At 42.9% G+C, this 27,286-nt stretch overlaps 1 protein-coding gene across 1 annotated transcript in view; it reads left to right on the forward strand.

Moving 5' to 3' along the window:
• The window catches only part of MEGF6 (multiple EGF-like-domains 6), a gene marked incomplete at both ends in the record, with an annotated part of 44,636 nt that overhangs the window by 1,307 nt on the left and 16,043 nt on the right, over window positions 1-27,286 (forward strand). Inside the window, 13 exon segments of the mRNA XM_010078901.1 lie at window positions 4,151-4,285; window positions 6,901-7,023; window positions 9,573-9,710; window positions 11,745-11,867; window positions 12,435-12,557; window positions 13,505-13,657; window positions 16,205-16,336; window positions 18,505-18,633; window positions 19,102-19,230; window positions 20,076-20,210; window positions 21,204-21,338; window positions 21,770-21,895; window positions 22,995-23,126. Of these exon segments, the coding sequence (XP_010077203.1) occupies window positions 4,151-4,285; window positions 6,901-7,023; window positions 9,573-9,710; window positions 11,745-11,867; window positions 12,435-12,557; window positions 13,505-13,657; window positions 16,205-16,336; window positions 18,505-18,633; window positions 19,102-19,230; window positions 20,076-20,210; window positions 21,204-21,338; window positions 21,770-21,895; window positions 22,995-23,126 (1,713 nt within the window).

The raw sequence follows: 27,286 nt of genomic DNA on the forward strand, positions 1-27,286 counted from the left end.
GGTTTTCGGGTATTTTCACACACCAGCCACTCACTCATCCTCCCCCCTTATGGGGATAGAGGAGAGAACCAGAGGGGTGAAGGGAAAAGAGACTCATGTTGAGATAAAAAACAATTTAATAATTAAACTACAATAATATTGGAAATAATAATAATGATGATAATAGTAATATAGACAAATATATAAATGAGTGATACACAGTGATACCTCTCACCACACAATGACCAAGGCTCAGCCTGTTCCCAGCTAATGATCCCAGAGCAGGGAGAGTCCCAAAACTGTACTCCCGGAACGGAGATAACTTAGTGTCTGAGATACAGAGATGACCCTGAGAGGGGAGCGGTCCGGAGGGAGACAACCCGGAGTAAGAGAGCGCCCTTCCAGACAGAGCCTCACCAATCTACTGGGCATGATGTGTATGATATGGAATAGACCATTGGCTGCTTTGAGTCTCAATTCTAAACCTGAGGTTGAATCCTGGGCTAGTAACTGGGGCTGTGCTCCCTCCCAGCTTCTCCTGCCCCTGCAGGCACTGGAACAGCAGAGACACTGGAAAGTCCCTGACTGTCCTGGCAGCAGCTCGAACCATCAGTGTGTGATCAGCTTCTCCTCAGCACAAATCCAAACCAGAGCCTCTCACTGGCTGCTGTGAAGAAAGTTAACTCTGTCCCAGCTGAAACCAGGACATTCGGCCACTTTGTGCTCTGGCTCAGCCCATCAGCAAAAGGAGCAGGGCCAGTCCCCTCATGGGGGAGGTTTTTCCACCTCACAGGTGTCTGCTGTTTGCTCCCTCACATTGTGGGGCTGATGAGGGTCAGCCACCCACTGAAGGCAGCAGTTTGTCACCCATGCTTTTCTCCCATAAATACCTTAGCAAATAAATACCTGGGAGACTAAAGTGTTAGTTAGGCTGGTGGACAAGATTTTTACAGGAACAAATTAGGATAAATAATGTTGCCCAGAGAAGCTGTGGATGCCCCATCCCTGGAGGTGTCCAAGGCCAGGCTGGTTGAGGCTTTGAGCAACCTGGGCTACCGGGAGGTGTCCCTGCCCATGGCAGGGGGGTGGAACTAGATGATCTTGAAGGTCCCTTCCAACCGAAATCATTCTGTGATTCTGTAAAGTGGCTGTGAATACATTTGGGTTGGCAATTAGAGATGTTTTAGGTAGAAAAGGTGGCAGGAGGTGAGCCTAGCTGCTTTTAATTTCCATCCAGAAAGGATGGCTAGTTTGGACAGAGAAACTAGAGTGTCATGAGGTTATTTACTACAGCAGGGGTAGCTGTGCTGCAGGTGTGGAGTCATCCTCACTGATTCCTTGGGAGCTACTGCTGCGCCCCATAGGCCTGAAAGGCTGTACAGAAACAGCCAAGCCTAGCAGGGTGGTGCAACCTTTAGCTTGGAGGCAAGCGATGGGATCAGATGGCATCAGATGAAGTGGTGAGATACCTGCTCTGGGGGTGACACATGTATGGATGTGGTGAGCAGTGGCTGTGATACTTGTATAAGAGGGTGGGCGATACAGGAGGTGTGCTAGAGTGAATTCTCCATTGGGTTGTCCAAGAGTGGCAAGAACAAGTATCTTTCTCAAGCCTCTTTGAGTTTCCCTTCTGTAAGTCAGTGCTATTTCCCTCCCTCGCCTTCCCTGCCATGAGAATGAAATTTTACTCTTTACCACTCTATATTTTCTCCAGTGTAAAGTCATGGTTGCTGTGAGCAAGAAAATTAACTTGTCAAGGGCCAACTCTCTCTCTTTAGGTGCTCTAGAGGTCATGGAAGATAGGACTGGAGACCCTGTTCTTTACAACCTTGCAGTGAAGGTCTGGAAGGTCCACAGCACATGCAGAGCCCATGCTTACACTTCACCAAGAATATTGCTGCCATCCCAGATCAATGCATCACCGTGGCTTTTTCAGATGAGGTCCCTGAATGTCCTGGGACATCTAGGAAATGAAACAGTTCCAGGAAATTTTTTTGCCATAGTGTTTAACAGCTTGGAATAGAGCTTCGTAGGATGGAGTCTGTTATATACTAAAGTCAAACAATAAGAGCCAAATGTGTAGGAAAAAGAACACAAAGGAGTTATTTTTAGCTTTTCCTGAAACCTGCCTATGACAGGAAGGAACAGATGTATCAATGGAAAACAAGTCAATCAGTGTTTGCCTTGTGTCCTGAAGATCTTTCCTTTACAAACTTCTATCTTGTCTAAGGACTTCCAAGGATGCTATCTTTATACAAATTACTATGTTCTGCTAACATCTACCCTGTAATTTGTTGTTTGCTTGTTGTCATGTCACGGAGTATTACAAGTTTTACTCTGTGCTGTAATAATTCTCAAATTAGAGCTTTAGGTGCTGTGAAAAACGTTTATAATATACAGGTTTAACAGATGCTGTTTGATAGTGATTTCATTTAATTTAACCAAATAGGAAAAAAAATCAGCAAATAACTCAATATTTCACTCAGTAAGGAACAAGTTCTTGCTTGAAGCTAAATCCTTTGAATACCACAAATTGTCAAACCGCAGAGCGAAGTTGTCAGCTTTGAAAGTGTCACATAGGATGAAGTGCTGCTGTCCCTTGGAAACCTATTTGCAGCCAGTCATATTGAAAGTCCAACAGAAAACTTCAGTTCTACATTCTTAACAGTGTTGGGTTTTGTTGGGGGGTTTTTGCCTGTTTTTGTTTTTAAGAATACTGTCAAGACAAATTCTCAGCCTGCAGATTTGAACGGTTATGTTCTGGAGATGGCAGGAGGTAAGAAGGAAATTTGAAGGTGTTCTGGGGCAACATCCTCCTCTGCCAAACAGTGGCACCAGGTGCCACTGGCTACATAGAAAAGTAAAAATTGGAGGAAACGAAAAAGCCCATGCCATATTTAAATGTATCAGTATAAAATACCGTCTTTCTTTCCTGTTCCCTTCTCCTGAGTAACTATACATATCTGTGTGGTTAACCACGGGAAGAGCAAAGCAGCAAGGTCTAGAGGAAAACACCTTCAACCCTTCCCCAGGGTTATGGAAACCCTGACTCCACTGCCAGTGCTGTTGATCTGATGTTGGCTTTCTTCCTGGTGCCTTGATAGAACTTGACTTGTACAGAGCTTGAGACAGCCACTGAAGGAGATGGGCTGGAGGCAAGTGAGGAATACTGGTCAAATGTCTCAGATTGGAAAATAATTAGGAAAATACTAAAAGTGAATTAGAGCTGGAACTGTTAGGAAATAGGCTTAACTTTTAAAAAGCTTTATTTGAAACTAAGCAGGACTCTAGAGGACACATTTTCAGACATCTTCCAAATTTACCTACGTAGTGTTATTCACCAGCACGTCAGTGTAACTGTTACTCCCAACTGAAACCTCAACCTTGTGCAGAGTATCAGATTTTGGGATGAAAAATCTGGCTCTTAACCCAAATCAGCCATGTCCAAGCAGTCCCAGTAGGTCTGGTTTGATGTGTGCAAAGTCTTTATTTGGGCAAACACGTCAGTATGCTTCCAGCAGGTATGTGTCCTTGAAATAAATCCATAAAACACAGTGAGATATTTCAGGTGGAGACTTCTGTAGGCACTTCATAAATGTGTTTCTAAGTACTTGCCACTTAGAGTGGCTTATCCTTGAAAATGGTATGTTATTCTTCAAAAAAAGGAAAAAAATCATGACGTACAGCATGAATGACATACGTTTTTAGACTGAAAGAGGTCTTTCGGGGCCCTTCAGCATTTATTTCCTCTAGAGACTTTTAAATACACATTGTTCCATGGCGAACTCCACTGTTGGATGTGTTTATGGGTTCACACATACTGGAATGCTAATTGCTATTGTTTAGAGCAGCTCTTGAAATCTGCTCAGTTATGGCAAAATAAGGATAAAATGTACTTTTCTTGTCCTGCTTCCAAGGTGCAATACAAGCCTGGTTTCCCACTGTTCAAAGCATTGTTGCTGCTCAATGAAAAATGCTCTTCAGCGGCATATAGAAAAACAACGGCTTTACTAGACACCAAATCCTGTCATTTTTTTTTTTTTTTTTCAGTCTAATCTCTTACAGCTACAGTAATCTTCGTTGTTAGTTGTAACAGTGGCAGGTAGGACCATTTTCAGACAAAACCGTGACCTTTAAGTTGACAGTGTGCTCTAATTGGTTTCGGCGATAGACCCCTGCACAAGTGGGAATGGAGGATGCTCACAAATCTGTCAAAATGAGAGAGGAATTGCAAAGTGTGAGTGTCATCCAGGGCATTATCTTTCTGCAGAAAAAAGTCCTGTTTAGGTAAGAAACTGTGGTCTAGGTATTGGGAAGAAAGGTATTAATCAGTGCTCTGGCTTACTGAGCTTTGAATGGAAAGGAATACGTTATACAATTATATGTATTGATTTTGAAACAGCAGTTCTCTCTGTAATATTTATGTCAGCCAATAGGCTTGAAGGACCATTTTTAGTAATGAAAATTACTCTGTGTTCTCTTAAATCATGCTTTCTAGCAACCAGATTTGCAGATGCTGTAATGTTATTCTTGTAGGGTCCCTTTAAAATAATGCCCCAGATACAGCTCCTGGAAAATTGGTTCAAGTAACACTCTGAACCAGGTCACTGTAAACCTATTTAGAATTCAAAGGGCTTTTTAGCTGGAGAACTGTTTCCATATTAATAGGGAAACTACTGTGAAGGAAGAAATCATGAAGTCTAAGATTTCCAAAGAGAGGAGCTTAAAAAGTTGAATTCCAAAGTCCTGTATTTAGTCTGGGATTTTCAAAAGGATCTCAAGCATTTCTGACCTGAAATGTGGGGGAATTAGAGACCAAAATACCTGCTTTTCTCTTTCAATATGATGCTTGGAAGCTAGATAGTTTACCAGTTTAAGAAGTGCAGAGCACCTGTGGACTTTTTACCAGCCTTGTCAGGATCAGGGTATTTATTCAGACAATAATTTTAAGCTCTTCCTTTTGAAAACTTGGCCACAATTTTTGCCCATACTTAAGTTTTTGTTTTACCTATACGGAGTACTGGGTGCTTTTGTAAATACTTACTTCCTACCCTGAGTACTGTACTCAGTTGCCTGTAAACCCTTCTGTGGGTAGCACTGCACACCTCAGTGATTCCCCTCTCTTACTGGGGTTACTCGTGGGTACAGTTACTGGAAAAGCAAAGTATTTTCAAGTAGTGTTGACACTGCACTGAGGATTAGTAGTTGGAAACAGCAGTGTGCTTAATACTAAGTGTGTTTCTCGTTTTTTCTTGGGTACATGTTGACAATTCTGTTAATTTATGTATAAACTAAAGTACTAGGTAACGTGCAATGTTATATGTTGGAACAAATTTTCTTGCTGACCTCATGGCAACAGTCATTTGAATCATTAAGCATCATGTCTTACCATGGTTATAGAATTATTGGGTTTTTTTCCTAGAAATTAATCAACATCTTTTGCAAAATCCAAGCTGGTATTTGACTCGTTGAAAACTGAACTAGGAAGAGACAAAGGGCAACTAAAGTGTCATGCTTTAGCTATTAGCTCTATTTACAAGATATGGAGAAACATGTGCAGGATGGTGGCTGTGGTTCCGTTTTCCAACTTTTTATTTTTCTATTTCAAAAAGCAGAAAAAGAGAAAAGAACATTTACAGCATTTGCCAACATACCCTACTTGCAGAGTGACAACTAATTACAGAAAAAAGGAGAAATAACCCATTTTGTTCCAAACAGAAAAAGGAGAAATAAGCCATTTTATTCCAAACAGCAGCTACTCCCATTGCTGCTTCAGAGAAGCTGTCATCTCTCCTGAAATTTTCATGAGTCGGTGTGTGGTGTTTGCACTGCCTGGGGCCTTTTTCTGCAAGTAGGCCGATTGCATTCATAAAGCTACTTGTGCTCGAGTACAAGGGGCCATGAGTATGGCACTGGTTACAGCCGTACGTATGGAGGAAAAAAAACCTTTTAGGAAGTGGTTTGCTGTGGTAAAAGGTGAGGAGCTGCACACCGGACTGTTCTCCTGTGTGCGAGACTGACCCAGGATCATAGCGATGAATTATCTGTATTTTGCAAGCGAAATGTCAGAACAAGAGACATAGCAGGAGGTCAGGCAGGGGTTTGCCATGTGTAAGATAACACCCGTCTTTGTGCAGAGGCTGGTGTTTTCTGCAGCTGTGCTCCGCAGCAGCAGCATTGAGTATAAGTTTTTGCTTTGCTTTTTTTTCCATAATTATTCCTTAAAAGTATTTTTGTGAGATTTTAGGAAGATGGATGTAGAAGAACAGACTGCTTGACAGAGGACAGGGTGAAGAACAGTCTCCCCACCTACAGCTCTTCACCTTTTTTCTTTTCTTACAGGTGGGATGAAACTCCTCTGGTTAGAGGAGGTGCCTCCCTGCTGGGCTTCTGTAGAGGAAGCTGCAGGATTCAGGGATGTGCCAGGGAAGATCTCTCCATCATACCTGATGAAACCCAGACACCACTTAATCCAAATCATTTGACATTCAGAAAATAATCAGCTATTTTCTGCTTTGTTAATTTAAATATAATGGCATTGAGGACCTAGTGATAATTTTAGGGCATTGGGAAATAGGACTTCTGAGTTCTTCCTGTGACTTCTTTTGCCATTGCTCGTCTCACAGGAATAATGACCAAGTTGCTCTGCCTGATGCTGTAAATATAATGTTTTATATTGTAAATATTCAAAATGAGAGGTTCAAGGTCACTGGTGTTTAGAAAAAAAAATTATTTTGGAGGATAATGTTGTGAGTTCAGTGAATCCTGACAGGATTTGTCAGGTGCTGTCATTTGTAGACTAACATCAGGATTTGCTTTTCAGTGGATGTTTGGAAATACAGCCATGTACGTGTAGAAAAATATTATTTTTTTTGTTTTAATCTCCAAATGAATGTCTCTGCCTTTCTCTCTGCTTTGTAGACATTGATGAGTGTGCAGAAGAGAGGCCCAGGTGTGCTCATCGTTGTGTGAACACTCTGGGGTCCTTCACCTGTGTCTGTAATCCCGGCTTCGAGCTGGGGGCTGATGGAAAGCAGTGCTACCGTAAGTGACACTTTCACAGCTATGCATTTCAGCCTATGCATTTCTTATCTGCAAACTGCTATGCTTCATTTTTAATTCAGTTGGATTAGCACTCCCAGCAAAATAAATGTATGCAAAAGCTCAAGCTTAATGCTATTTTCTTCGTCTTCTGCTATTGCTGGTTTTGCAGGTTGATACATTCCTAAGCCTCTGTTCACAGACCTTAATTACTGCATTTCAACGAGCAAATAGCCCTGTTGGTTTATCTTCAGAGTCTGGTGAATTCTGTTGCAGAGCTACCAAAATATTGGTCTTCTATGAAATGTATTCATTCCTGCCCTCCTTCTCCCATTTTTATTGTATGCTAGATCTGAGGGAAAAAAAAAAGACAAAAACCCACATGATGTGCTGCTCTTGTCTGTATCTGTCTAGGTTTACTTAGGTGTCTTCTGTGTTTATTGAGAGCGCTAAGTAGACGCTTTAAAAAAAAAAAAAAAAAAAAAAAGAGCAAGATTGGGGATGGAAAAAATATTTGAACAACTAGAATTTCCCAAACAAAATCATGCTGAGCCCTGTTGTCTCCCCCCACATGCCTGCCTCTTGCCAGCGGGGTTTCATAATCGACACGCTTTTCTTGAGGAGGGGGCTGACTCCCAGCGCTGTTAGTTGATAAGTGATCCCTCGCTGTCCTTGAGGGCAAATTTAGATTAACAAAGGAGGTTATGTGGAAGAGTTGGTGTTATTTTGGACCTGGAACGCAGACAAAAGCATGACCTGTTTTAGCAAAGAGGTGGGCAAAGATCATTCAATCTAATAATACTGTGCAAGAACTTTCAGCAGAATTTCCTTAGGAAAATATGCTGCATGCTAGAGAATGAATGCTTTCTTGAAGAATGTGTGTGTAGAAATACTTATTAAGGATGAAAATCAGTTTCAAAGCATTAACATACATTAAAACCAAAAAACAATTCTGTGAGAGACGTCCTGGAGAGTTATTTCATAGGTGATGTGGAACTGTGAGTAGTGCAATAGTGGAGGAAATGCAATCAATATATAGACACGAAATGATCTGTTATGGGGATAAAAAAGTGGTTTAGACCACTTAGATTTCATTGTGATTTTCTGACAATATTTTTTCTCAATATTCAGCAGATCTCTGGGGATGGTGATTCTCTGTGCCTTATACACAATCTTACAGAACAAACAATAAAAATAAAAACGTTCTGCATATATTTATCATCAGGATTATGCCAGTGTTTGAGCAATTTACAATCTTTGTTTATTATTTCATTTCCTTGGAGACATAGGGAAGAGCTGTTATTCCAGTTTTACTGATGAAGAACTGAGACAAATTATGAAGATAGTGTATAAAGTAAGATTCTGCATTTGATTGCTGAGTTTCCTTAATCCCAGCTTTAGCACATGGAGCAGGAGACTAGATTGCTTCTCCCCGGCACAAATAATCATACTGTGCAGGAGATGTAGCTCTCCATATCTGTTCTCTGAATTTATACCCTCTTCCAGATAGGCTTACATTTCTTGTCAGCAGGCGGGTTGCTCCCTGGGGACACAAAAAGGGATCAGAGCCACCAACACAGGTGTGTCCGTGAGCCACAGCAGTGGGGAAACACCATCCTTCTGTACCTGATCTGATGGCTGCCACTGAGCTGGGGTGTTTCTGGAAGTACAATGGCTCCTTTAGGGAGCGTGTTTCTAAATTCTTCTGCGTAGGTATGGGAAATTAATTCCTCTGTAAATAGCTCTGCAACAAGACAATGTGGCTATTTCTTCAAGGGAAATTTTATAACTGACCTTATATTTTCTTTTCAACCTAAAGAAATCGTTTAGTGATGTTTAATTGTTTAATGGTGGGAATGAGATGGACAGATGTTCCCTTTCCTCTGTGAGGGTTTCCACTGGACCTGGTCAAAATGTTGTGAGGACTGTCCATTGGTCTGTCAGAACGAAGGGGGCTAGCGATGGCATCATACCACTGCCCCGTCTTAATTGTAGAGGGACAGAGTCTCAGCGGAGGAGCTGCTGTGTGTGCCCTTGAAGGGTCAAAACCTGCAGGTTGTTTTGCTTTAGGTTAGGTGTCAGGCTCGGCAGCAGGCCCCTGCTATGAAAATTTCAAGGCATTTGTTTGGTGGATGTTTCAGAACCCAACTCTAAAAACTAAAAACTGCTTTTTGGAACGCAGAAGCAGTCTGGGTTGAGATGAACCAGCTGGGTTCCTCCTCTGGGACAATGGCAGGAGCTCAGCATTAGGTTCAAACAAAGGATGAATCTCAGGAAGGCTGTGAATGCTCCCGTAGCAGGCAGACTGCTGAAACGGTGAGCCAGCTTCACGTTACCCAAGTCGAGAGCATCCAGTGTTATGACACAAGGAGACAAATACCCGGAGTTCAGTGACTCCAAAACGTGCTGCTCTTGGGTGTGTGTAGGAGCTGAGTTTATATTTCTTGCTACAACAGTCGTCTTCTGGATACTTTTTTATGGAAGACTTATTCTCCAGTGACTCTCTTCCCATGCTGGCTTTTTAACATCCTTTTGATTTATTTCTCTGCAAGGCATCGAAATGGAAATTGTTGATAGCTGCCAGGACAACAACGGTGGCTGCTCTCACCGCTGTGAACATACAACTGTGGGTCCACGCTGCTCCTGCGACAACGGCTATCGCCTCGATTTTGGTGGCAAAACCTGCACAGGTAATTCACAGCAAATGCCACGTCTCTGCGGGAGGAGGGAGGAGGTGTGGCAGGTCTCTCTGCAAGGGGAGCCTGCAGGAGAGCTGTCACTCAAGGAAACACCTTCCCATCCCCTACCCTTCTCCTCCAAGTTTTAATTAATCCCATCCTCTGGCACTTCCTCAGCTGCTGCTCTGGCTTGCCTTGCCCTGCGTGTTTGCTGGGATTATTCATTAGTGAGGGGAAGGAGTTCTGCCTCTCAAATGGAAGATGACACTTCGGTGCATCACCAGTGGCTGTGTCTCATTGTGTCCAGCCCAAGCATCACCTGGCTGAGTTTTTTTTCCATCCCTTCCTGAGCCGGTGACTGGGAAGAGGGTTGACTCTGTCTGGGAGTGGTAGCACTGCTGTTCTGAAGCGCTTCATGCTCAAACTCCACTCTGCGTTATGGAAGTTGCTCTATTTCCATCAGATTTGCTCAGTGATGAGATGGGACTTCTGGCTGTGAGAAGTCTCACTTAGGAAGTGAAAGCAATAGACTTAGATTTGTTTTTATCTCAAGAGAAGAGCTTAAAAATTCCTTCATGTTTTAAACGATTTTATGATGTGATTTTTTTTTTTTTGGTTGTTTACAGCTTTTGCTATGCAAACTGTATCTCGTTCTGGTTTAGACTTACTGTCGCTGTGCCATCAAAATTTTAAAGACTAGCCAAGAGGGGGCGGGGAGCAGGCATCATACAGCAGTGTAGTAAGACGTGAGGAGAAGTGGAGAGCGGGAGCTCTGGTGAATGTGAGATGCATTACAGACAAAAAGAGTCTTGCAACAAAAAAAGCCAAGTGCCAGGGGGAGGAGGGGAGTACTGAGGTCTGCAAGGGTGGTTGAAGCTGGAGCTTAAAAAGCAAAAGAAAGACAGTCGGGGAGGCAGATCGGGGCCTAGAGCCTGGCAGGGGTGGGGTGGGTTACTCAGGTTTTTTTTGTGTGTGGATGAGAGGAGGCAGAGCAGGCTTCTGCACAGGGACCTGCTGATGGAGATTTTGGAGGGAGGCGGCTGCTCTGGACACAGCGAGGGGAGTGAGAGTGCAGGGGAAGGGTTTGCCAAAGCTGGGGACATGAAAAGCTGTTCTTCACAGCAAAAATCTCCTTTTTGTTGGACACACATTTCACATTTCTACCCAGACAAGAGGCTGTTGCTGGACCCCAGAGCAAGGCATTGGCTAACATACCACAGAGGAGCTCAGCTTGTGACAGCTCTGGAGAACACTCCCTGTTCAAATAACCTGCATTAATCATTTTTATGCTGACCTCCTCACCTCCATTGATTAATTACATTTTCTTTCTCCTCTTTCTCCTGTCGGTGTTTCCTGATAACATTGGTACTCCTTCCAAGGTTAATTGAGACACTGACCTTTCCCATCTGCGGCTGCTCGTCTGGAGTAACGTTCAAAAGCCTTTTGCAGACTCAGCATTGACAAGGTGGCCCTTGAACGGCCACCGACCTGCTCAGCAGGCTGCGAGGGCTGAGATCAGCTGAAAGCCTGCAGTGAAAAGATAACAGCTCGATTCTCCTATCTCATCACCACAACAGTGGTGTCAACGATACCAATTTCCGGATGGATGCAGGGCAGGATAAGGCAATGGGCAGTTAGTTATCAAAAACTACAATTTCATATAGCAGGCTGCTGATGGCCGGCAAATGTGTTGTTGGATTAGAACGTTGTTTCACTGTTAGCTTGCATTGAATAAGGTTGAATGTAAAAAAATCCAAATGGTTAAGTGTAGATTAATAGTACATAGATGGTATTTGTCGGCAGGTGAGACCTAATCGTTGTCTGTTTTGTAGGTCACCTTGTGGTAGCTAAAGCTTGCAAAAAAGATGGGAAAAAAAGGGTATTAGGTGATGTGGAAGAAAGTAGAAGACAGCTGCTGTCAGGACTCAGTGTTTTACGTAGGTGAAGGGAGAGGAAGATGTAGAAAGGCGTGTGCTGAAAAGTACAAAACCATGGCAGCAGCTCAGACTGTGTCCGAGGGCTGAACGAGCTGCCCCTTCCTTTCAGAGCTGGACGAGTGTGAGACCGGAGAGTCCTGCTGCTCCCAGTTCTGCATCAACTATGTGGGCGGCTACGAGTGTGCCTGCAAGGCGGGGTTCCAGCTGAACGCCGATGGCTGCTCCTGTGACGGTGAGTCCTTTGAGGCCGGTGGCTTGGTTTAACTAAACACATCAGTGGGAGGAAGAAATGCTGTCAGAGCTCATCCCGTGGCTTTGTGGACACTTCCCTAATAAGAGAATCTGTGACCATATGCCAGCTTTGCTGCTAAGGTTTGCAAATGTATAGTTTCTACTTTATGAGGCTGGAATACAATAATAACCCAGCTTTCGTCATGGAGAAGTGGGGCTGTGGGAGATGAGGCAGTAGAGAGGAATTTTTCCTCCTCTCTCCGTGGATGCTGTGTATTGATGTGTGTTAAAGACTATTCTACAAAAGGAGAGCCCTCTAAATAACCAAGGGATCAACTGAATTTAACAGCTTAAAGCAGCTGTTTTCACTTGAGAGAAAAACATAGGTGAAATAATCCATTCAACGTTGCCCTGAAATGTTTTAATATCTCCAATACTAATGAGAAACGGAGAGCCCCAAAGTACTAAGACAATCAGGTGTTCTTATGTGCAGAATAATTTTTCAGATGCAGTCAGCCACAAGGAGAGGTACTTGCACCTAATCAACATTTATATCTGTTTTTTCTAGATGTGGATGAATGTCATCTTGATAATGGCAACTGCGACCATTCCTGTGTTAATTCTCTGGGGTCGTACGAATGTGCGTGTAAGGAGGGTTACAGCCTTGGTGTTAACAGGCGGTCCTGCGTCGGTAAGTTATTTTTGTATCTTGAAGGTCATTGAGTATTTCCCACTGATTTACAGTGTGAATTCAACTGAGATTTTCACAGATCCTGGGATCTTTGGGAGCCCAACTTGAGCCATCTCTAGATGTGGCCAGGGTAGAGCTATGTGCAACATGAGGATCCCAAATTCATCTTCAAGTAATGGGTTTTGACAAAGATTAATGGGAGATGAATGCTTAAATCCCTTGGACATGTTTGAAAACGTAAACCTTGTGTTTTAGAAATAAATACTATTTTGACAGTTTTCTTGCACTATTTGATGAAGTTTAACATCCTGTGGAAAAAAGGTAGCCAGGTTCTGCTTTGATGAACGAAGGCAAGTTTTCCACTAAAGTCAGTGGCGTTAGGCTGGCAGAAATCCAGAATCACCAGTAGAGTTTAGCCTGGCAACTTAATTTTATAACCAAATTTAGAACCTGCTAAATCTTGCACAGAGCTTGATATTTTAACCAACTCCAAAAAGAAAGCCAACTGATTTCCCATCCTTTTAAAGCTCAAATTCTAGTTTTTCTGAAAATAAATTGGACAGCCAGGCTCACTCTACATTTGTCATCTCCAAAATGAGCTAGAGTAATGACCTTCATTAGCTAAAAATAATCTCAAACTTCAACTGAGGAAAATTAAACTCTCCATTTAATTTTTTTTGGACTCTCCAGGACCGGAGTTTACCTCCAGAAGAAAGGAAAGGGAAGGGAATTTTTTTTTTCCCCCCCACCCTTTTATCTTTTTTCTGGATAGCAGAAACTCTGTATAAAGATCAGAAAATGAATCAGCTGTGACTGCTGTGCAGACTGCACAGGGGTGTAACTGGAAAATCTACCAGCATAATAAAAAAAAAAAAGTAAATGAGAGGAAAGTGTCACAGAGGAAGACTTGGACCAGCTCCTGATGGCACTGTGTGTGTCAGCCCTAGGTGGGGAGGACGCGGATGCGGAGGAGGCAGCAGGGTTGGCAGGGGCTCCAGGGCTGCAGTTCCGAGGTCCCCCCCAGCTCCTTCGCTATGCGCTCAGTTCCCTCTATGATGATGAAGACCTGCGAGGAGAGCTCAGCCTGGTGCACAGGGTCGGTGAGTGAACAAGCATTGCTTTTAACTGTCACAGCAAATGGGGGAAATAATCTTGGAAAGAGGATTCGGGGCAAGAGTGATGCTGGGCTGGCTGGGTTAAAGCTGTCAGGAGGAGCAGAGGAGGGGTGGGCATCAATCCTGCTTTCTGCCTGTCCCCTACACCAGCAGGGAGGAGACATTGCCACATGTCCCATTCCAAATGGAACATGTTTTGGGAACAGGGAGGCTCCTTGGTTGCAGATGCTGCTGCCTGGATGTGGTGGGGAGGGCTGCGGAGGGCGGCAGGGGAAAAGTGAGTGGTGCAGCAAGCAAGGGGTGGGGGGCTTCTTGGGAAAACAGGGTGTCTGCACAAAGCCCCGGAGGCAACAAAGAGATCCTCTTCATTCCGGGGGCGAGAGGATTGTGTGGGTTCCTGCAATGCACAAAAGTCCGCCAAAGCTGCTCTACTGAGAACAAGCCTTTGGGAAACGCTCCCTTTCTCCTGGAGCTAGGAAAGAGGGGTGTGAGGGCACGGTGCCTGTGCACAAGGCCTTTTGCAATAATTGCAGGGATTTTTGCTTAAGATATGTGTGTCCTTAGTTTGGGGCAGTGGAGGGGCGGAGGGATGGAGGACCTTCTGGAGATTCAGATCCCTTGTGATGCTTTGGGCGTGTTCTCCAGGAAAAGCACAGACCCATCCACTTAGAGCTCAGGCAGAGGGCTTGGCACAACTGTGAACATGCAGAGGCACAGGAGTGGGTGCAAAGCAGCTCTGCACCCCACCTGGACTTTGCATTACTTCAGTCTTTCCACCCATAGGTGTAAACTTCACCACTTAAATAGTATTGCGAGTTGAAACCCGGTGCTTGCTTTCTGATGAGTGCAGCATGTGCTGGTGGGTGCCCAGGGAGGAATGAGATTGCTTATTTTTGTTATGTATGTCCTGTGATTTTTATATGAGCTCTAATTACTCATCCGAGGACTGTGCCCTACAGGCAAAAATCAGGAACTGGTCTTGGCTGTAATAAAAAATTAACTTCTTTTTATGAACAAAACTGTTAAAACCTCCCAAATCACATAGCATCCAGCCGGACTTGACGACACTGATAACCGATTGGGGAAATAATAAATGAGATAACCACAGGCAAAATTATCAGGCCTAGAAACCACAATCAAATATTTATTGACCAGTTTTTTGCATGTTTTATTTATATTTAGCCACATGAATTTGAGTGTTATCAGTCATAGCTGAGCATCTGCACTTCTAAAGCTGAGGCTTTGTAGCACGTGATGGTTCGTAGGAAAAGGTGATGGAGAAATGAAAAACTTTATGGCTTAGTGAGTTCTTTTACCTCCCAAATATTAATTTATTCCTTATACTTTCAGACTTATTTTTGTGCAGCTATCTATACTATAAAAACCCCATGCTTTAACAATAAGCTGGTACAAGTAATTAAGTATTTTCTATAGCTTGAATGACTTTTTAGTGTAGAAGCATGACGTTTTTAATGGCAATCCGTGTTCTTCTCCTGAAGTATGAGTTTGTAACCCGTTCCAAGTGGGAACACTGAGATTCTGAACGTCCCTGAAAGCTTGGGCATTTGTTCAGCTTCGGAAAAAGGAACAGTTGGGTGCTGAGACCTAGAGGAAATCTGGCCTCATATAGAAAATTCCTGATGAGAAGCAAACCAGCACTGTTAGTTGAAATAACCTGCCAGCTCGCTTTCAGGTGTTGTTCAAAATCCCCTTCCAAAAGGGTCTCCAGCCACAGCCATAAAGCCTCGAAGGCAATAAACTGGCTGTGTGGGTAGGCTCTTAATGTCAATGAGATATTTTAGCAGGGAATGACATTTATGTTCTGGGTCTTTCTCAATAGACCCCACAAAGAGAGAACCTGAGGGTGCACTTGCGTGTGCTGGTATTCGAGTGCATGGGGGGGAAAAAGAAGGTGGGGGAGGAATGCATTTTCATATGAGGTTTCCCATATAAACTATCCCTTTTTTCATATCCATGAAGAAAAAAAGTGATAAATGTGTATTATGCTTTGTTTTCCCACAATGACACTCAAACTAGGCTGTTGAAAATATCACTGGACTGTGCTTGAATAGCAACGCATCCACCTGCTGCAACAGAAGAACAAAAAGGAGAGCCTAGCAAGGAGAAAAGGAGATTCTCTCCCAAGCAATACTTTTGATTATATACAGTATTATTAAGCATTAGGTGCAAATTCACTTTTTCTGAAGGCAAAATATTTGCTCTTAAAAGTAGTTTAAAGTGCTCCTTGATGGAGAATTACAGCATTTAAAGGAGTAAATTCCAGCTAAAGTCACAGCTTCCTTTTGGACTCTAAAATTTGAAGAGGAACATTTGAGAATCTCCATTTGGGATGACTCGGTGATATTTGAACTACTACCAACACCAACGCTAACAATGTGAACACTTTTTTTCCAGTCTGTCAGTGTTGTGCAGGTCCCTTTTTATACTTGTGCATCTGGAATGTTAGGCAAGAGCTTGTGAAAGTATTTTATCTGGATGCTCTATAAAGCTTCTATATTTCTTTCATTTCAGTTTGCCTTGATAACACTTTTGGCAATGACTGCAGCTTGAGCTGTGAGGATTGTCTGAACGGAGGCAGATGTAACAGTGAACACAGCGGCTGCGTTTGCTCCCCTGGGTGGACTGGTATTATCTGTAACGAAAGTGAGTACAGCGTGTTTGAAAGGGGGGACTTTGTCCTAGTGCTGTGACACTGCAGATAGGAAATAGGAATAGCCTGTTGTACTTTTAATCTGTAAAGCTCTCTAAGGAGCACAGCTGCCTCATAGACAGATCCAAAGTTTATTGTAACGGGTAACATTAAATAGAAACTGCAAGGGATGCTAAAGGATACCTCAAACAGCGAGGTCTCTGCCCTCCAGTACAGCACAGTACCCCTTCCCTGGGTATTTGTGTTGGTGTTCATTCCTATTTGCTCTGTTGCTGAGAAGTGACAAGGTTTGCCTGCCATGCTTTGCTGCATGTCTTGCCTCGCTGACTTGCAGGAGTCTGTCCTGGCAGGTGGTGTGACAATCTGGGTGGATATAGATGCTAAAGTTGATTTTTCCTTTATAGCATCCCAAGATGTTGCTTTTTTTTTTCCCTCCTTCTTGTGATGGTGAACTTGGGCCTCATTTTTTTTTTTATCATTCTCTTACTTATTAGCATACGTTTCTTGGGATGATTAATTTTTAATATTGGAAATTGTATTTTTTAGAATTCTCTTGCCAAGTTAGCCAGTGCCCTTTGTAATAGCTTTGTACTCTTCTTGTTCCTGCCTCCGGGGAGAAGATCTCTCTGGTTCAAAAATATTTGTCAAAACCAACTGGAAAGACAGAGTGGCAATTTCTTACCACGCACTGTTCTTCATCTGCAGTTCAGCAAAACTTGTGTTGCTTGTCTAAGACTTCACACAGCAGTCTCTGGGCATTTGAGATGGGTCCCTCCGTTTCACGGTCTATGGCGTGATGGCCCATCATGCTCAAAAAGTCTGTGCTGTCACTGATGAGACAAATAGGTGATGAAGAATTATTACTTAGCATCGGTAGACAGCAATCTTCAGGTTAATCGCCATGAAGATTGCATAGGAGGCATCATCACAAGGACAGAAATATGGAAGGAAACAGCACATGATTGAAGCCAACAGCTTGCACGTAGTTATTTTAGGAGACTGATTGTAGGTTTGGTTTGTGAACACTGGGGAGAGCTGCAAGAATAGGAATAAAGAGGATAAAAATTATAATTTCTAGTTTTCTTCAGACAGTTGAAGCTATCAAGTTATGAAATTCTTCCTTCTATTCATGGTGCTCGAGTGGTTCAGGATAGATTATAAAAAATTCAAGATAGGATACAAATTCTTTAGTTCACTTCATAAATAATAATAATAAAATTTTTGCTCTATATTTACAGTAGATATCCATGCCTGTAATCTGGTGGAATTCACTTCTGGAATTTAAAGAACTTTAATGGGACTGTGTTGTTGAGCCAAACCTGCAGTCTGATGGAAGTAGGCATTGATAGTGATAAATACAATATATCATCTATATGAATTAGCCACCTGTGATTGCTTTCACTCTTTTCTCTCCTTTTCTTAATATACAGCATAGTTCATGGGTTTAGGGCAAGCTAAACAGTTGAGAAAAGTGGAACTAAATTTCTGTAATAATGCATCAAAGAAGCCAAATGAAAATTGATGTGAAATGTCAAGTTTCTTAATGTACATTGATAAAACGTCAGTTAAGTCAGATGACTCCAGCAACTGTATTTAGTCAGCTTGCTTGGACTGTGCACAGTGGAGCAAGGCTTCATCTCACAATTTCTTTTGCTCTGGAATGATGAGGGCTTTAGGAAAGAATCCTGTGCTGTTGTGGATCCATTTCTGCCATCATCATCTGGGGAATTTAAGAGACTATGTTACAAAAACAGTGTTATTTTTATAATAGTATTTGTGAGGGAAAAAAATGTTTAAAAATAGTAATCTCCAAATATTCAAAACTGTGCTCCGATTGTTAAGCTTTGTACTTCATAGGCAATGTTTTTTGAGCCTCATGCCTTGTGTGGAAGGGAGCATATGCAAGGGAGAATTTGAATACATCACATGCTACTTCACATAAGTAAGCTTGCTTAATTCAGGTGTCCTTTTCAAATTGCCTACTGAATATTAGGTGGATGTGTATTACCTTGTATAGAAAGAACATGACTTTGTTTAGCACCTGCTTGACTAAAGGGACTCCTTCCTTGCTGGATTTTGATGACTGGAGTCTTATTTCTCTTAATTTCCAGCAGAGGGAAAGGATGGCTTGGCCCATCCTTCTTCCCTGCTTTCTCTACAGCTTGCTCTCCTGGGACATACGGCAGAGGCTGTGCCAGCGTTTGCAAGTGCCAGAATGGAGGCTCCTGCGACCCCGTGACGGGGCAGTGCCGCTGCCCGCCCGGCGTGCATGGCAAGCTCTGTGAAGATGGTACGGCTCCCTCGTCTCACGGCTGCTTCTTTCCCCTTGTTTCTATCTAGATGTAGTTGTGTGGAGTAAATCTTAGGGACCCAAATGGACCAACCCCAGGTCAGGTTGGATGGGGCTCTGGGCAACCTGATGTAGTGGAAGATGTCCTTGCTTACTGCCAGGGGTTGGACTAGATAACCTCCATGGTCCCTTCCAACTCTAATCTATGATTCTATGAAATGAGAACAGTTTCCATTCTGCAAGACGTACTGTAACCGGGCGAAATCCCTTGCAGTTGTTTTTGTTTAAATAATCGGCAAGACAGAGGGTGAGAGAAAGAGTGCCTTGTAAGGATGGACTGCCCAGAGCCCCAGGTCAGTGACACACCAGCGTGGTCTTTTCTGTAGTGTCAACTAAAAGAGAGCTGATTTGGTGTTGATGTTTTAATACTCGGCAGCTGATGCCTTGCTGTGTTTCTGCACTCCAAAGGTTGCCCCAAAGGCCTCTTTGGGAAGAACTGTAACAAACCGTGCAACTGCGCCAACAACGGCTATTGCCACAGACTCTATGGAGCCTGCCTGTGCGACCCCGGGCTCTACGGGCGCTTCTGCCATCTTAGTAAGTCCCCAGAATTTTTATGATCTGCTTATTTAACACACACATAACAGTCTTAAAAAGGTTCTGTATTGCGTATAAAATAAGCAAGGGTTTGGGTTCTGCAATGAGCTGGGAGCAGCAGGAGGAGATGACTTTTGACATGTGCTGAGAAGCCCCAGAAGCTTCATTAATCTTTTCCTCTAGCAATTAATCTTTGCTGTAAGGACTGAGATTTACTGATGCACAAAGGTGAGGACTATAGGTTGGGTTGGGTTGGCTTGGGATGGGCAGGTTAACATTAAGAGTGTTGATGAGGTTAAAATCTGGTTGGAGCTAGTTAGTGGCTGCTGGTACGGTTAGAGTGGGAACTGAGGAGCAGGGATGGCTGGGGCAGGATGAGGGCAAGATGTTGAATGGGAATGAAAAGGTTCGAAACAACAATGTTACAAAATAGATGGTCAAGTTCCTTTGCACTTATGGGTTTTGTTCATAAAATCTATCCAAGACGGAAAATTGGGTTTTTTTGCTTTTTTTTTTTGTTTTAATGAAAGTTTTTGTCTTGGAGTGGATCCAAATATTTTTCATTCAGAAACTTAACTAAATTTGCTTTGAAACCTTTCTGCTTCTTGCCAGATCTTCATTCACAACATATAGTTTACATGATTTCTATATTAAATAATTAATTTCATTTCAAGCAATATTTTACACGCCCACACATTAATAGGCACTGTCATAGGAACGTGGATGTATTTGCTGAAAGTACACACGTTTTGCTTTCTGCAGCAGTTGCCTTCTGCAGCAGTGTGCAGTTTCGAAGACCTCATGCATAATTACAGAGCTAATGATTCCTTTTCATCTGGCTGCAGCCTGTCCCAGGTGGGCCTTCGGAGCTGGCTGCTCGGAGGAGTGTCAGTGCGTGAAGGAGCACACGCTGGAATGCAGCGCCAGGAACGGGACTTGCACCTGCAAGCCTGGTTATCACGGCAAAAAGTGCCAGAAAGGTATAATAGAAAGACAGATTCAATGTGTTTGCTTATTCCTTTGTCCCAGCATTATTTCTCATTCTTCCTCCCATTTGCTTTGTTTGGCTGCTGCTGGCACTAATATATTCATATTCTGCTAATTATTTTGTCTGTGGTTTTTCATGCAGCAAACTCCATGAGTGCCCTGATATCACAGAGCTTAGAGGGACATCAAGGGGAATACAGCTTAAAAATGCAGGAGTTTTAGCCTGATCAAATGACAACAGTTCTAATACAACCCTAAATAATGAAGACTGTGGGAGTTTTCACTTTTGTTCTTCCCTTTTTTCACACAGGCAGTAAATAAGTAACAAAACCTGTGCTTTATGGCAGCAGCATTATTTGTAAATGGTTTTGGTAATGCTGCTTTCCCTTCAGAGTTGCAGGGCTTTGAATTCAACTTATTCTTTGTAGTTTTTTGGGAGTAGTTCAAAGAGAATTGTATTCCGCATTCATGTTTGCATGTCTCAGTAGCCCTCTCCAGACAGTAATGGAGTAACACAATAAAGATTTTCCCTTCAGATTCCTCTCTGGGCAGGCAGGAACGTGTCGGATTTATGACATTAGTTCTGGGGGGAGAAGAATAGTGATGATGATGTTTAATATCTTTAGCGTTCATGGTGACGTGCTCAGTTCTGGGGGAGAGCATCCCTCACCCAGCACTGGCTTTGCACCAAGGCAGAGAGCAGCAGAAGGTGCAGACAGATAAGAAGAGTAATTCTGTAATGGCTGTAATTGAATATATCCTGAAGTATTCTGCCACTCTGTTTCTGGGTTGTATTTAAGCAGTAACCTCTTTGAAATGTCCATGCAAGTGTTCAATAAGCATTTACAGTTGGGTATCGGCAGCTCTAAAATGTTCATTATAATAGATTTTCTGCAAATTTCTGCCAAATTATTTTCTGACTTTTGTTCAATTTTCTTAACTCTTCCTTCTTCTTATACGTTTTTGTGCCTACTTACATTTTCCAGAGTGCACACCTGGCTTTTATGGGGCTGGTTGCAAATTGAGGTGCGACTGTCCTCCTGATGTTTTGTGTGATCATGAGACAGGAGTCTGCAAGCATCCATGCCCACCTGGGTTTCATGGAGAAAAATGCCATTTATGTAGGTACTCACTGCATGTTTCCCTGGGAGGTACACTTTGGATGGGAAAGCTTGGTCAGGAAACTTATGTTCAGATATAAAAGTTGCAAAGAAAAGGTACATTTGTTGTTGATTCTGGTTAGCAGTTCCCCACGGAAGCCAAACTGATATTTGGAGCCTGTGTCACTCTGCTTCCAAAGGTCGAGGCACAAGGCTGAGGCCAGTTAGTAAAACTAATGTTTATCCAGGTAACTGTAGTTCCTTTTAAAGCTTCAGGCACAGATTTTCTAGAGTTCTGTTGCGGTAAATTACAGACCACGGGTCGCTGAGACGCTGATGCTAATAAAGATCACTTGCTACCAGCACGGCTCAGTTTAAAATTGCTCATGGTGCTGCCTCTTAATCGTAATGCTTCTTTATACTAACCATGTCTTTGGGTTTCTTTTGAGCAGCTTGTCCACCTGGGAGCTTCGGGGTGAACTGCCAGCAGAGGTGCAGCTGCAGGGAAGCACCGTGCGACCCGAAGACGGGGCAGTGCATGTGCCCAGCTGGGAAGACTGGTGCTACGTGTGAGCAAGGTGCGTTTGGTGCTGGGCTATGGTGGTGAGTGTCTTGTTTTGACAGACATGATAAGAAGCGGAATTATTCTGTTTCCCACCCAAACTGCTGCAGCGCAATAGGCTTCATTTGCAGGATGGGTAAAGGATAATCCTTGGTGCAGAAGATATGACATCCATCACATGGGGTCGTTTGAAAGGAGGGGATGTGATTCAGTTACCTTGACCTGTCTCTCTGCTCCAATTAATAATAGTGATTTGTATCCTGGGCTGGGTCTATACAAGTTGGGCAGCAACACCAGGGCATTGCAGCAGCTCTGAGTCCCAGAGCAGAGCTCAGGACCATGCCGCCATGTGCACACAACGTGCCTCAGAAGCTGTCGAAGGGCCATAGCCAAATACAGCTATTGTTGAAGCAGCAAGTGAGGGACCCGGCACAGAGAAACGAATTAAATGGAGAGCATTATTGTGGGTAATTAAGTAAAGAGATGAAAAAAAGCCTCAGGGACACTGAACTGCCAAGGGGCCGTGGGATGGCCCTCTTCCACCTGCAGAGCTCTGGCTGTTGCACACCTGAGGAGCATCTGCCCAGGGTGGACCGACCTAGGTTGTGACTCACTGCTCTGCAGAGCAGGAACCTGGCGAAGGAGGTGAAGCTGACCTCACGTCCAGTCCTTCTGGACTGTATGACCATCCTGACCCCCACTCGGGCCACCAGAAGTACAACAGCAGCCCTTCCCTCCTACATCTGGCTGCTGATTATTGTCCATGGCAGGTTTCCTTTGCTGAGTGCAGTGGTTAATTTTTCAGATATGTCCAAATATTCCTGATGTTACTGTATCAGAAACCAAACCAAAAAACCAGACACACAGCAACAGGGGTTGGAGGAGAGCCTTTGGTTCTCTCTTTAGATGTGTTCTGTGCTGCAGTACAGAGGCGTGTTGACTCTTTCAGAAGGTTACTGTGAAAGCGCTATATGTCTATAGACGTAATATAACAATCCTTTATCCAGCTTAGTTTTTGCTATTTCTTTTAAATTCTTCGAGGTAACAGCAGAAATCTATAGTAGCCTTGAAACAGAAAATGGCACTGGGAGCATATCGGGTGCTTTCTTTCCTAGCTTGCCCAGCCGACCGGTGGGGACCAGACTGCCAGTCCTTCTGTGAGCCCTGTGCCAACGGGGGCCAGTGCAACAGAGAAACTGGAGCCTGCGACTGTCCCCCTGGCTACACCGGGGCATCCTGCTCTGCGCGTAAGTCCTCACATCAGCCTTCCCTGTGAAAAGAAAGTTGGTTTAAAAATTCAGGTTATGGTTTGATATCTATCTTCTTGCTGTTTTGTTAGGTGCTTGTTACATTAGACACGCTGATCCAAGATAAAGTATCCTTCGACTTCGGGAATTCTCCAGATTGGATTTGACAGGATTTTCCAGAGGGAGATTGCAGATAAATGCAGATGACCAGCTAAATTGCATTGCAAATCAATGTTATCATTAGACTTAATTTATGGCAATATTTACTTAGAAATACAAAGTTTAATAGCCACAATACTTACGTTACAATCCTGGTTGCTTGGTGAGAGGTGCTGACCAATTGGCCCATATAGCATCACTCTTGGGTTAGGTTTGCAGCAACACTCCTAGATGTATGTAATTTAGGATCTTGGGATCAAATAGTAGTGAGGACAAAGGAGTAGTATCAGTGCTAACTCTGCAGATCCACCACAGACCATGAGAATATGCTCAAGCAACTGGCCTCTGCTACCAGGGCATGAGTCCATACCCAGTGTATTGGTATTAAAGGCTGCTTGGGTATGGCTGTCGTGCTGGCAGTATAGACAGGCTCTCGGGGCAGGACTGCTTCATGCAAGACCTCACTGGTGGCATATTTTTTTCTCCTTGTTAGTAGCAAAATAGCTTTTGACAAAGCTGTGCTTAGCACACTTTTTTCCTTCCACTGATTGATCCTAACGTGCAGAAGTACCCAAAAGTCACTCAAGCTATTCCCCCTCTACAGGACTCAGCCCCAGACACCTAGTATACAAATTACAGATGTTTCTTTCATTTTACTGTTTTGATTTCTGGATTCAGATAATGCATGTTTAAGGGGGCAAGCTGTTGCTGTCTTGTTTGAAAAGATCAGTCCGTGCCTGAATTATTATCTAGGTGAAGTTGCAGTCTGTTCATCTGTTTACAGCCTGCCCTGATGGTTACTACGGACAAAACTGCCTGCTGTTATGCAGCTGTAGCAGCAGTGCTCAGTGTCACCATGTCACTGGAGAGTGCACATGTTCCCCTGGCTGGACTGGTCCTGACTGCAAACACCGTAAGTCAAATGCGTATTTGTTCCACAGGGCACACAGTATCTCCCAGGGACTTAACTGCAAATGTAAGAACCAGCTCTGTTTGTTCTTAGTCTATTACAGTTTTTTAATATACTTTTGCTAATCTTATTGCTTCTGAAATTGTGTGTTTATGGGTTGCACAGCCTGGGTGGTTATAATCCTTAATTATCTAGGTTCAAAGTATTGAAATAGATGGCTGATGAAGCGCAAAGTATTGATATAAGCTCTTACTTCAACACTATAGATCCTTTTGCCCAATACCATCTGTCCTGTCAGCATTTTGACTGACAGACAGATTTGTTTTTCATTTTCTCTGCAGATTAGTTTAAAGATTAATTCTCAATTTTTCATTTTGTTTTGGGGAGATTTATTCAACAAGTGAGTGGCATGTACAGTCATGTGTCTTAAGGTCACTTCTTAACTTGTGAATATAAGTGCTGGGAGAAATTCTGTTCTCTGGAAGAGCAGAGGATCCTTCTGTTGACTCTAGCATCGCTCTCCATATTGATAGCCATGTAAGAGTGCAGATTTGCCTTTTTTTGGATAGCACCATATAAATGTTAAGCCATCTTGCTTTATTCTTTCCTTTTCCTGTTTCGTGTCTTTTCTGCTTGATTCATTCTGATCCCTCTTGCAAAAAGCCAACAGAATACAAACCTCTTTCTAAACTTGGTCTTAAACACATAAAATCATATAAACCAGTTGCCGGTGTTGACAGCAGTAAGTTTTGGACCTGGATTCTCAAGCTCAGTACTGAAGAAACCTCTGGGAAAATCTGAACTTTCCACCAATATGCATATTTTAAAAATCAAACCAGCCGGTAATGTGTAGAGCCATTTAGATGGCTTTCCGTAACTCCCTAGGCTGTCTAAAGAATCAAGAGACCATGGCAAAGAAAAGCTTGTCTTACTATTCAGGAAAAGATATGAGAAAAGTTGTTTTGCAGAGATGTCTCAGGATGGCAGCTCTTCGCCTGTTGCAGACCAGGCATGAAACAGATGCCCAACTCCAAAAGCAGGTTTCTGTTGCCCTAATTAGCACTTTCATCTATATCCTTACAAGAAAGGGAAGAGATGCTGTGGTACATTGTCGTAATCGTGTCACTGTTATGTGATTTTTAGAATAAGTTGCTTTAACAAAGACTCTGAGATTTGTCTGGCCCTGTTGCATTTCCCAGTATTTTGAGGAAAATATAGAGGATGCTCACAAATCTGTCTTGTTTTACTTATTAGCTATTCTGGTTATGCAGGTTTTTGCTAAGTGAGTCAGTAGCTGATATTTTATTTCCATGAAATTATGCATTTGTGACCATGGATTGATTGATATGGATTGACTATAAATGATTAGCTTTATGTAGATGGCATAATATCTGCCTATTTTCAGCTGAAATAAATAGTCCAAAATTGTATTTATTTCCATTGCTTTGTGCCCCATGCTGCAGCTGAGAGCCTAGTCCAGAGCTCCTGTGTCAAAAGGGTCTATTTTGCATCTTTTCTGTTCTCTCCTTTAGATGTAAAATAATCCATTAGGCGAGCTCAAAGTCAATTCTCAATGTAAATACCATTTTACGTTGCAGCCTGCAATAGTGGCCATTGGGGACAGCGCTGTGAAAACACGTGTGTCTGCAATAACAGTGACAGTAGCTGTGATCCGGTCACCGGCGCTTGCTTCTGTGAGCCAGGATTCACTGGGAAACACTGCGAATCCAGTAAGTTGCCACTTCGTCAACACTGGGAATTTGCAAGACCGGAAATTATTTTTCCTGATAATTCCCTCTCGGAAGCTCTCCAGGGTGTTCTGCCTCCGGTCTGCCCAGCGCATTGCAGGGCGCTCAGGTTTCATTTGGGTTAGATAATTTCCCTAATCTGGATTCCAGAAAAGTTATTTTCAGACTTGTTTTGGACTCAACAGCTATTTTTAACGTTAAGACCTCGTGTGAGTGGTAAGATTGATGTATACTTGGTTTGTGCCATAAAAGTTTCCATATTGGTTTTATTTGTCATAGGATAACAGAATCACAGAATGTTTGGTTTAGAAGGGACCTTAAAGATCATCTAGTTGCAACCCCCCTGCCATGTTTTAGGTCCACATTTTTTCTTGATAAATCTTTTTTTTAAGGCCAGGCATATAGAAATGCTTCATGTGTGCGTAACAGAGGAAAAATCAGGAAGATTTAGGGTCCTCTATTTATTAACAACATAAACGTGCAATGGTCTTATCAGAGGCCCATGATCTCCACTAATCTGTCTCTAACAGAGGCAGATGCCTTAGGAGGATAAAAACAGGCATATGGAAAATTTCTGGTATGTTTCCCGAGTTTTCATCAATTTGTCACTCAGGAGCTTCTTGATATGGAAGCAATAGCTCTGTATTTAATACAACCTTGATTTTTTTCTCCAATTAATGTGCCTATTTCCTTTTTGATTCCATGCAAACATTTGTTATCCACTTCATCCTATGGCAATAAGTTGCATAGTTAAGCTGCTGTTGTTGTTGTTATTATTTATCGATTATATTTATGTTAACTAAAATAAATACTTCATCTATTAGTTCAGCAATCTTACAGTAGCACAGATGTGGCTACCGGAGTCCCAGTAGCATAGGCAGAATTAACTGCTGGTGTCACACAGAAATGTCAAAACAATTAATCTGGAATTGTGACCTAAGACAAAAACCCTGGAAAGTTGATCTTACAGCTGTTGTTGCTGTTGGCACAGAGGGAATGGAAGGACAGTCAGTGGGAAGACCAGTTCCCAGAGAAGGAGCTGCCAGCTCCACTTCTCTTTCGCTCTTGGCCTCTCTCAAAACAGAATCTCTGTGGACAGAAAGTGGCCAAGTAGCTGGTTGTCATCTTCTCTGGCAAGGCAATCAGTGAAGCCATTCCCACTGACAAAACATCTGGTAACCCCTAATGTTCTGTCCATAGGTTTTCTGTTTTATTCAGTCTGCTTTTTGCCCACACTTTACTTGTGTGTGTGTATACATATAAAATGTACAGATATATAGAAGTAGCAAAAAAGCATATATATGTGTGTGGGTGCAAGATTACGAAAGCCATAATCTTTCCCT

The sequence above is a fragment of the Pterocles gutturalis genome, unplaced genomic scaffold, assembly GCF_000699245.1.
Source record: "Pterocles gutturalis isolate BGI_N339 unplaced genomic scaffold, ASM69924v1 scaffold22168, whole genome shotgun sequence".
NCBI classification, from domain to species: Eukaryota; Metazoa; Chordata; class Aves; order Pterocliformes; family Pteroclidae; genus Pterocles; species Pterocles gutturalis.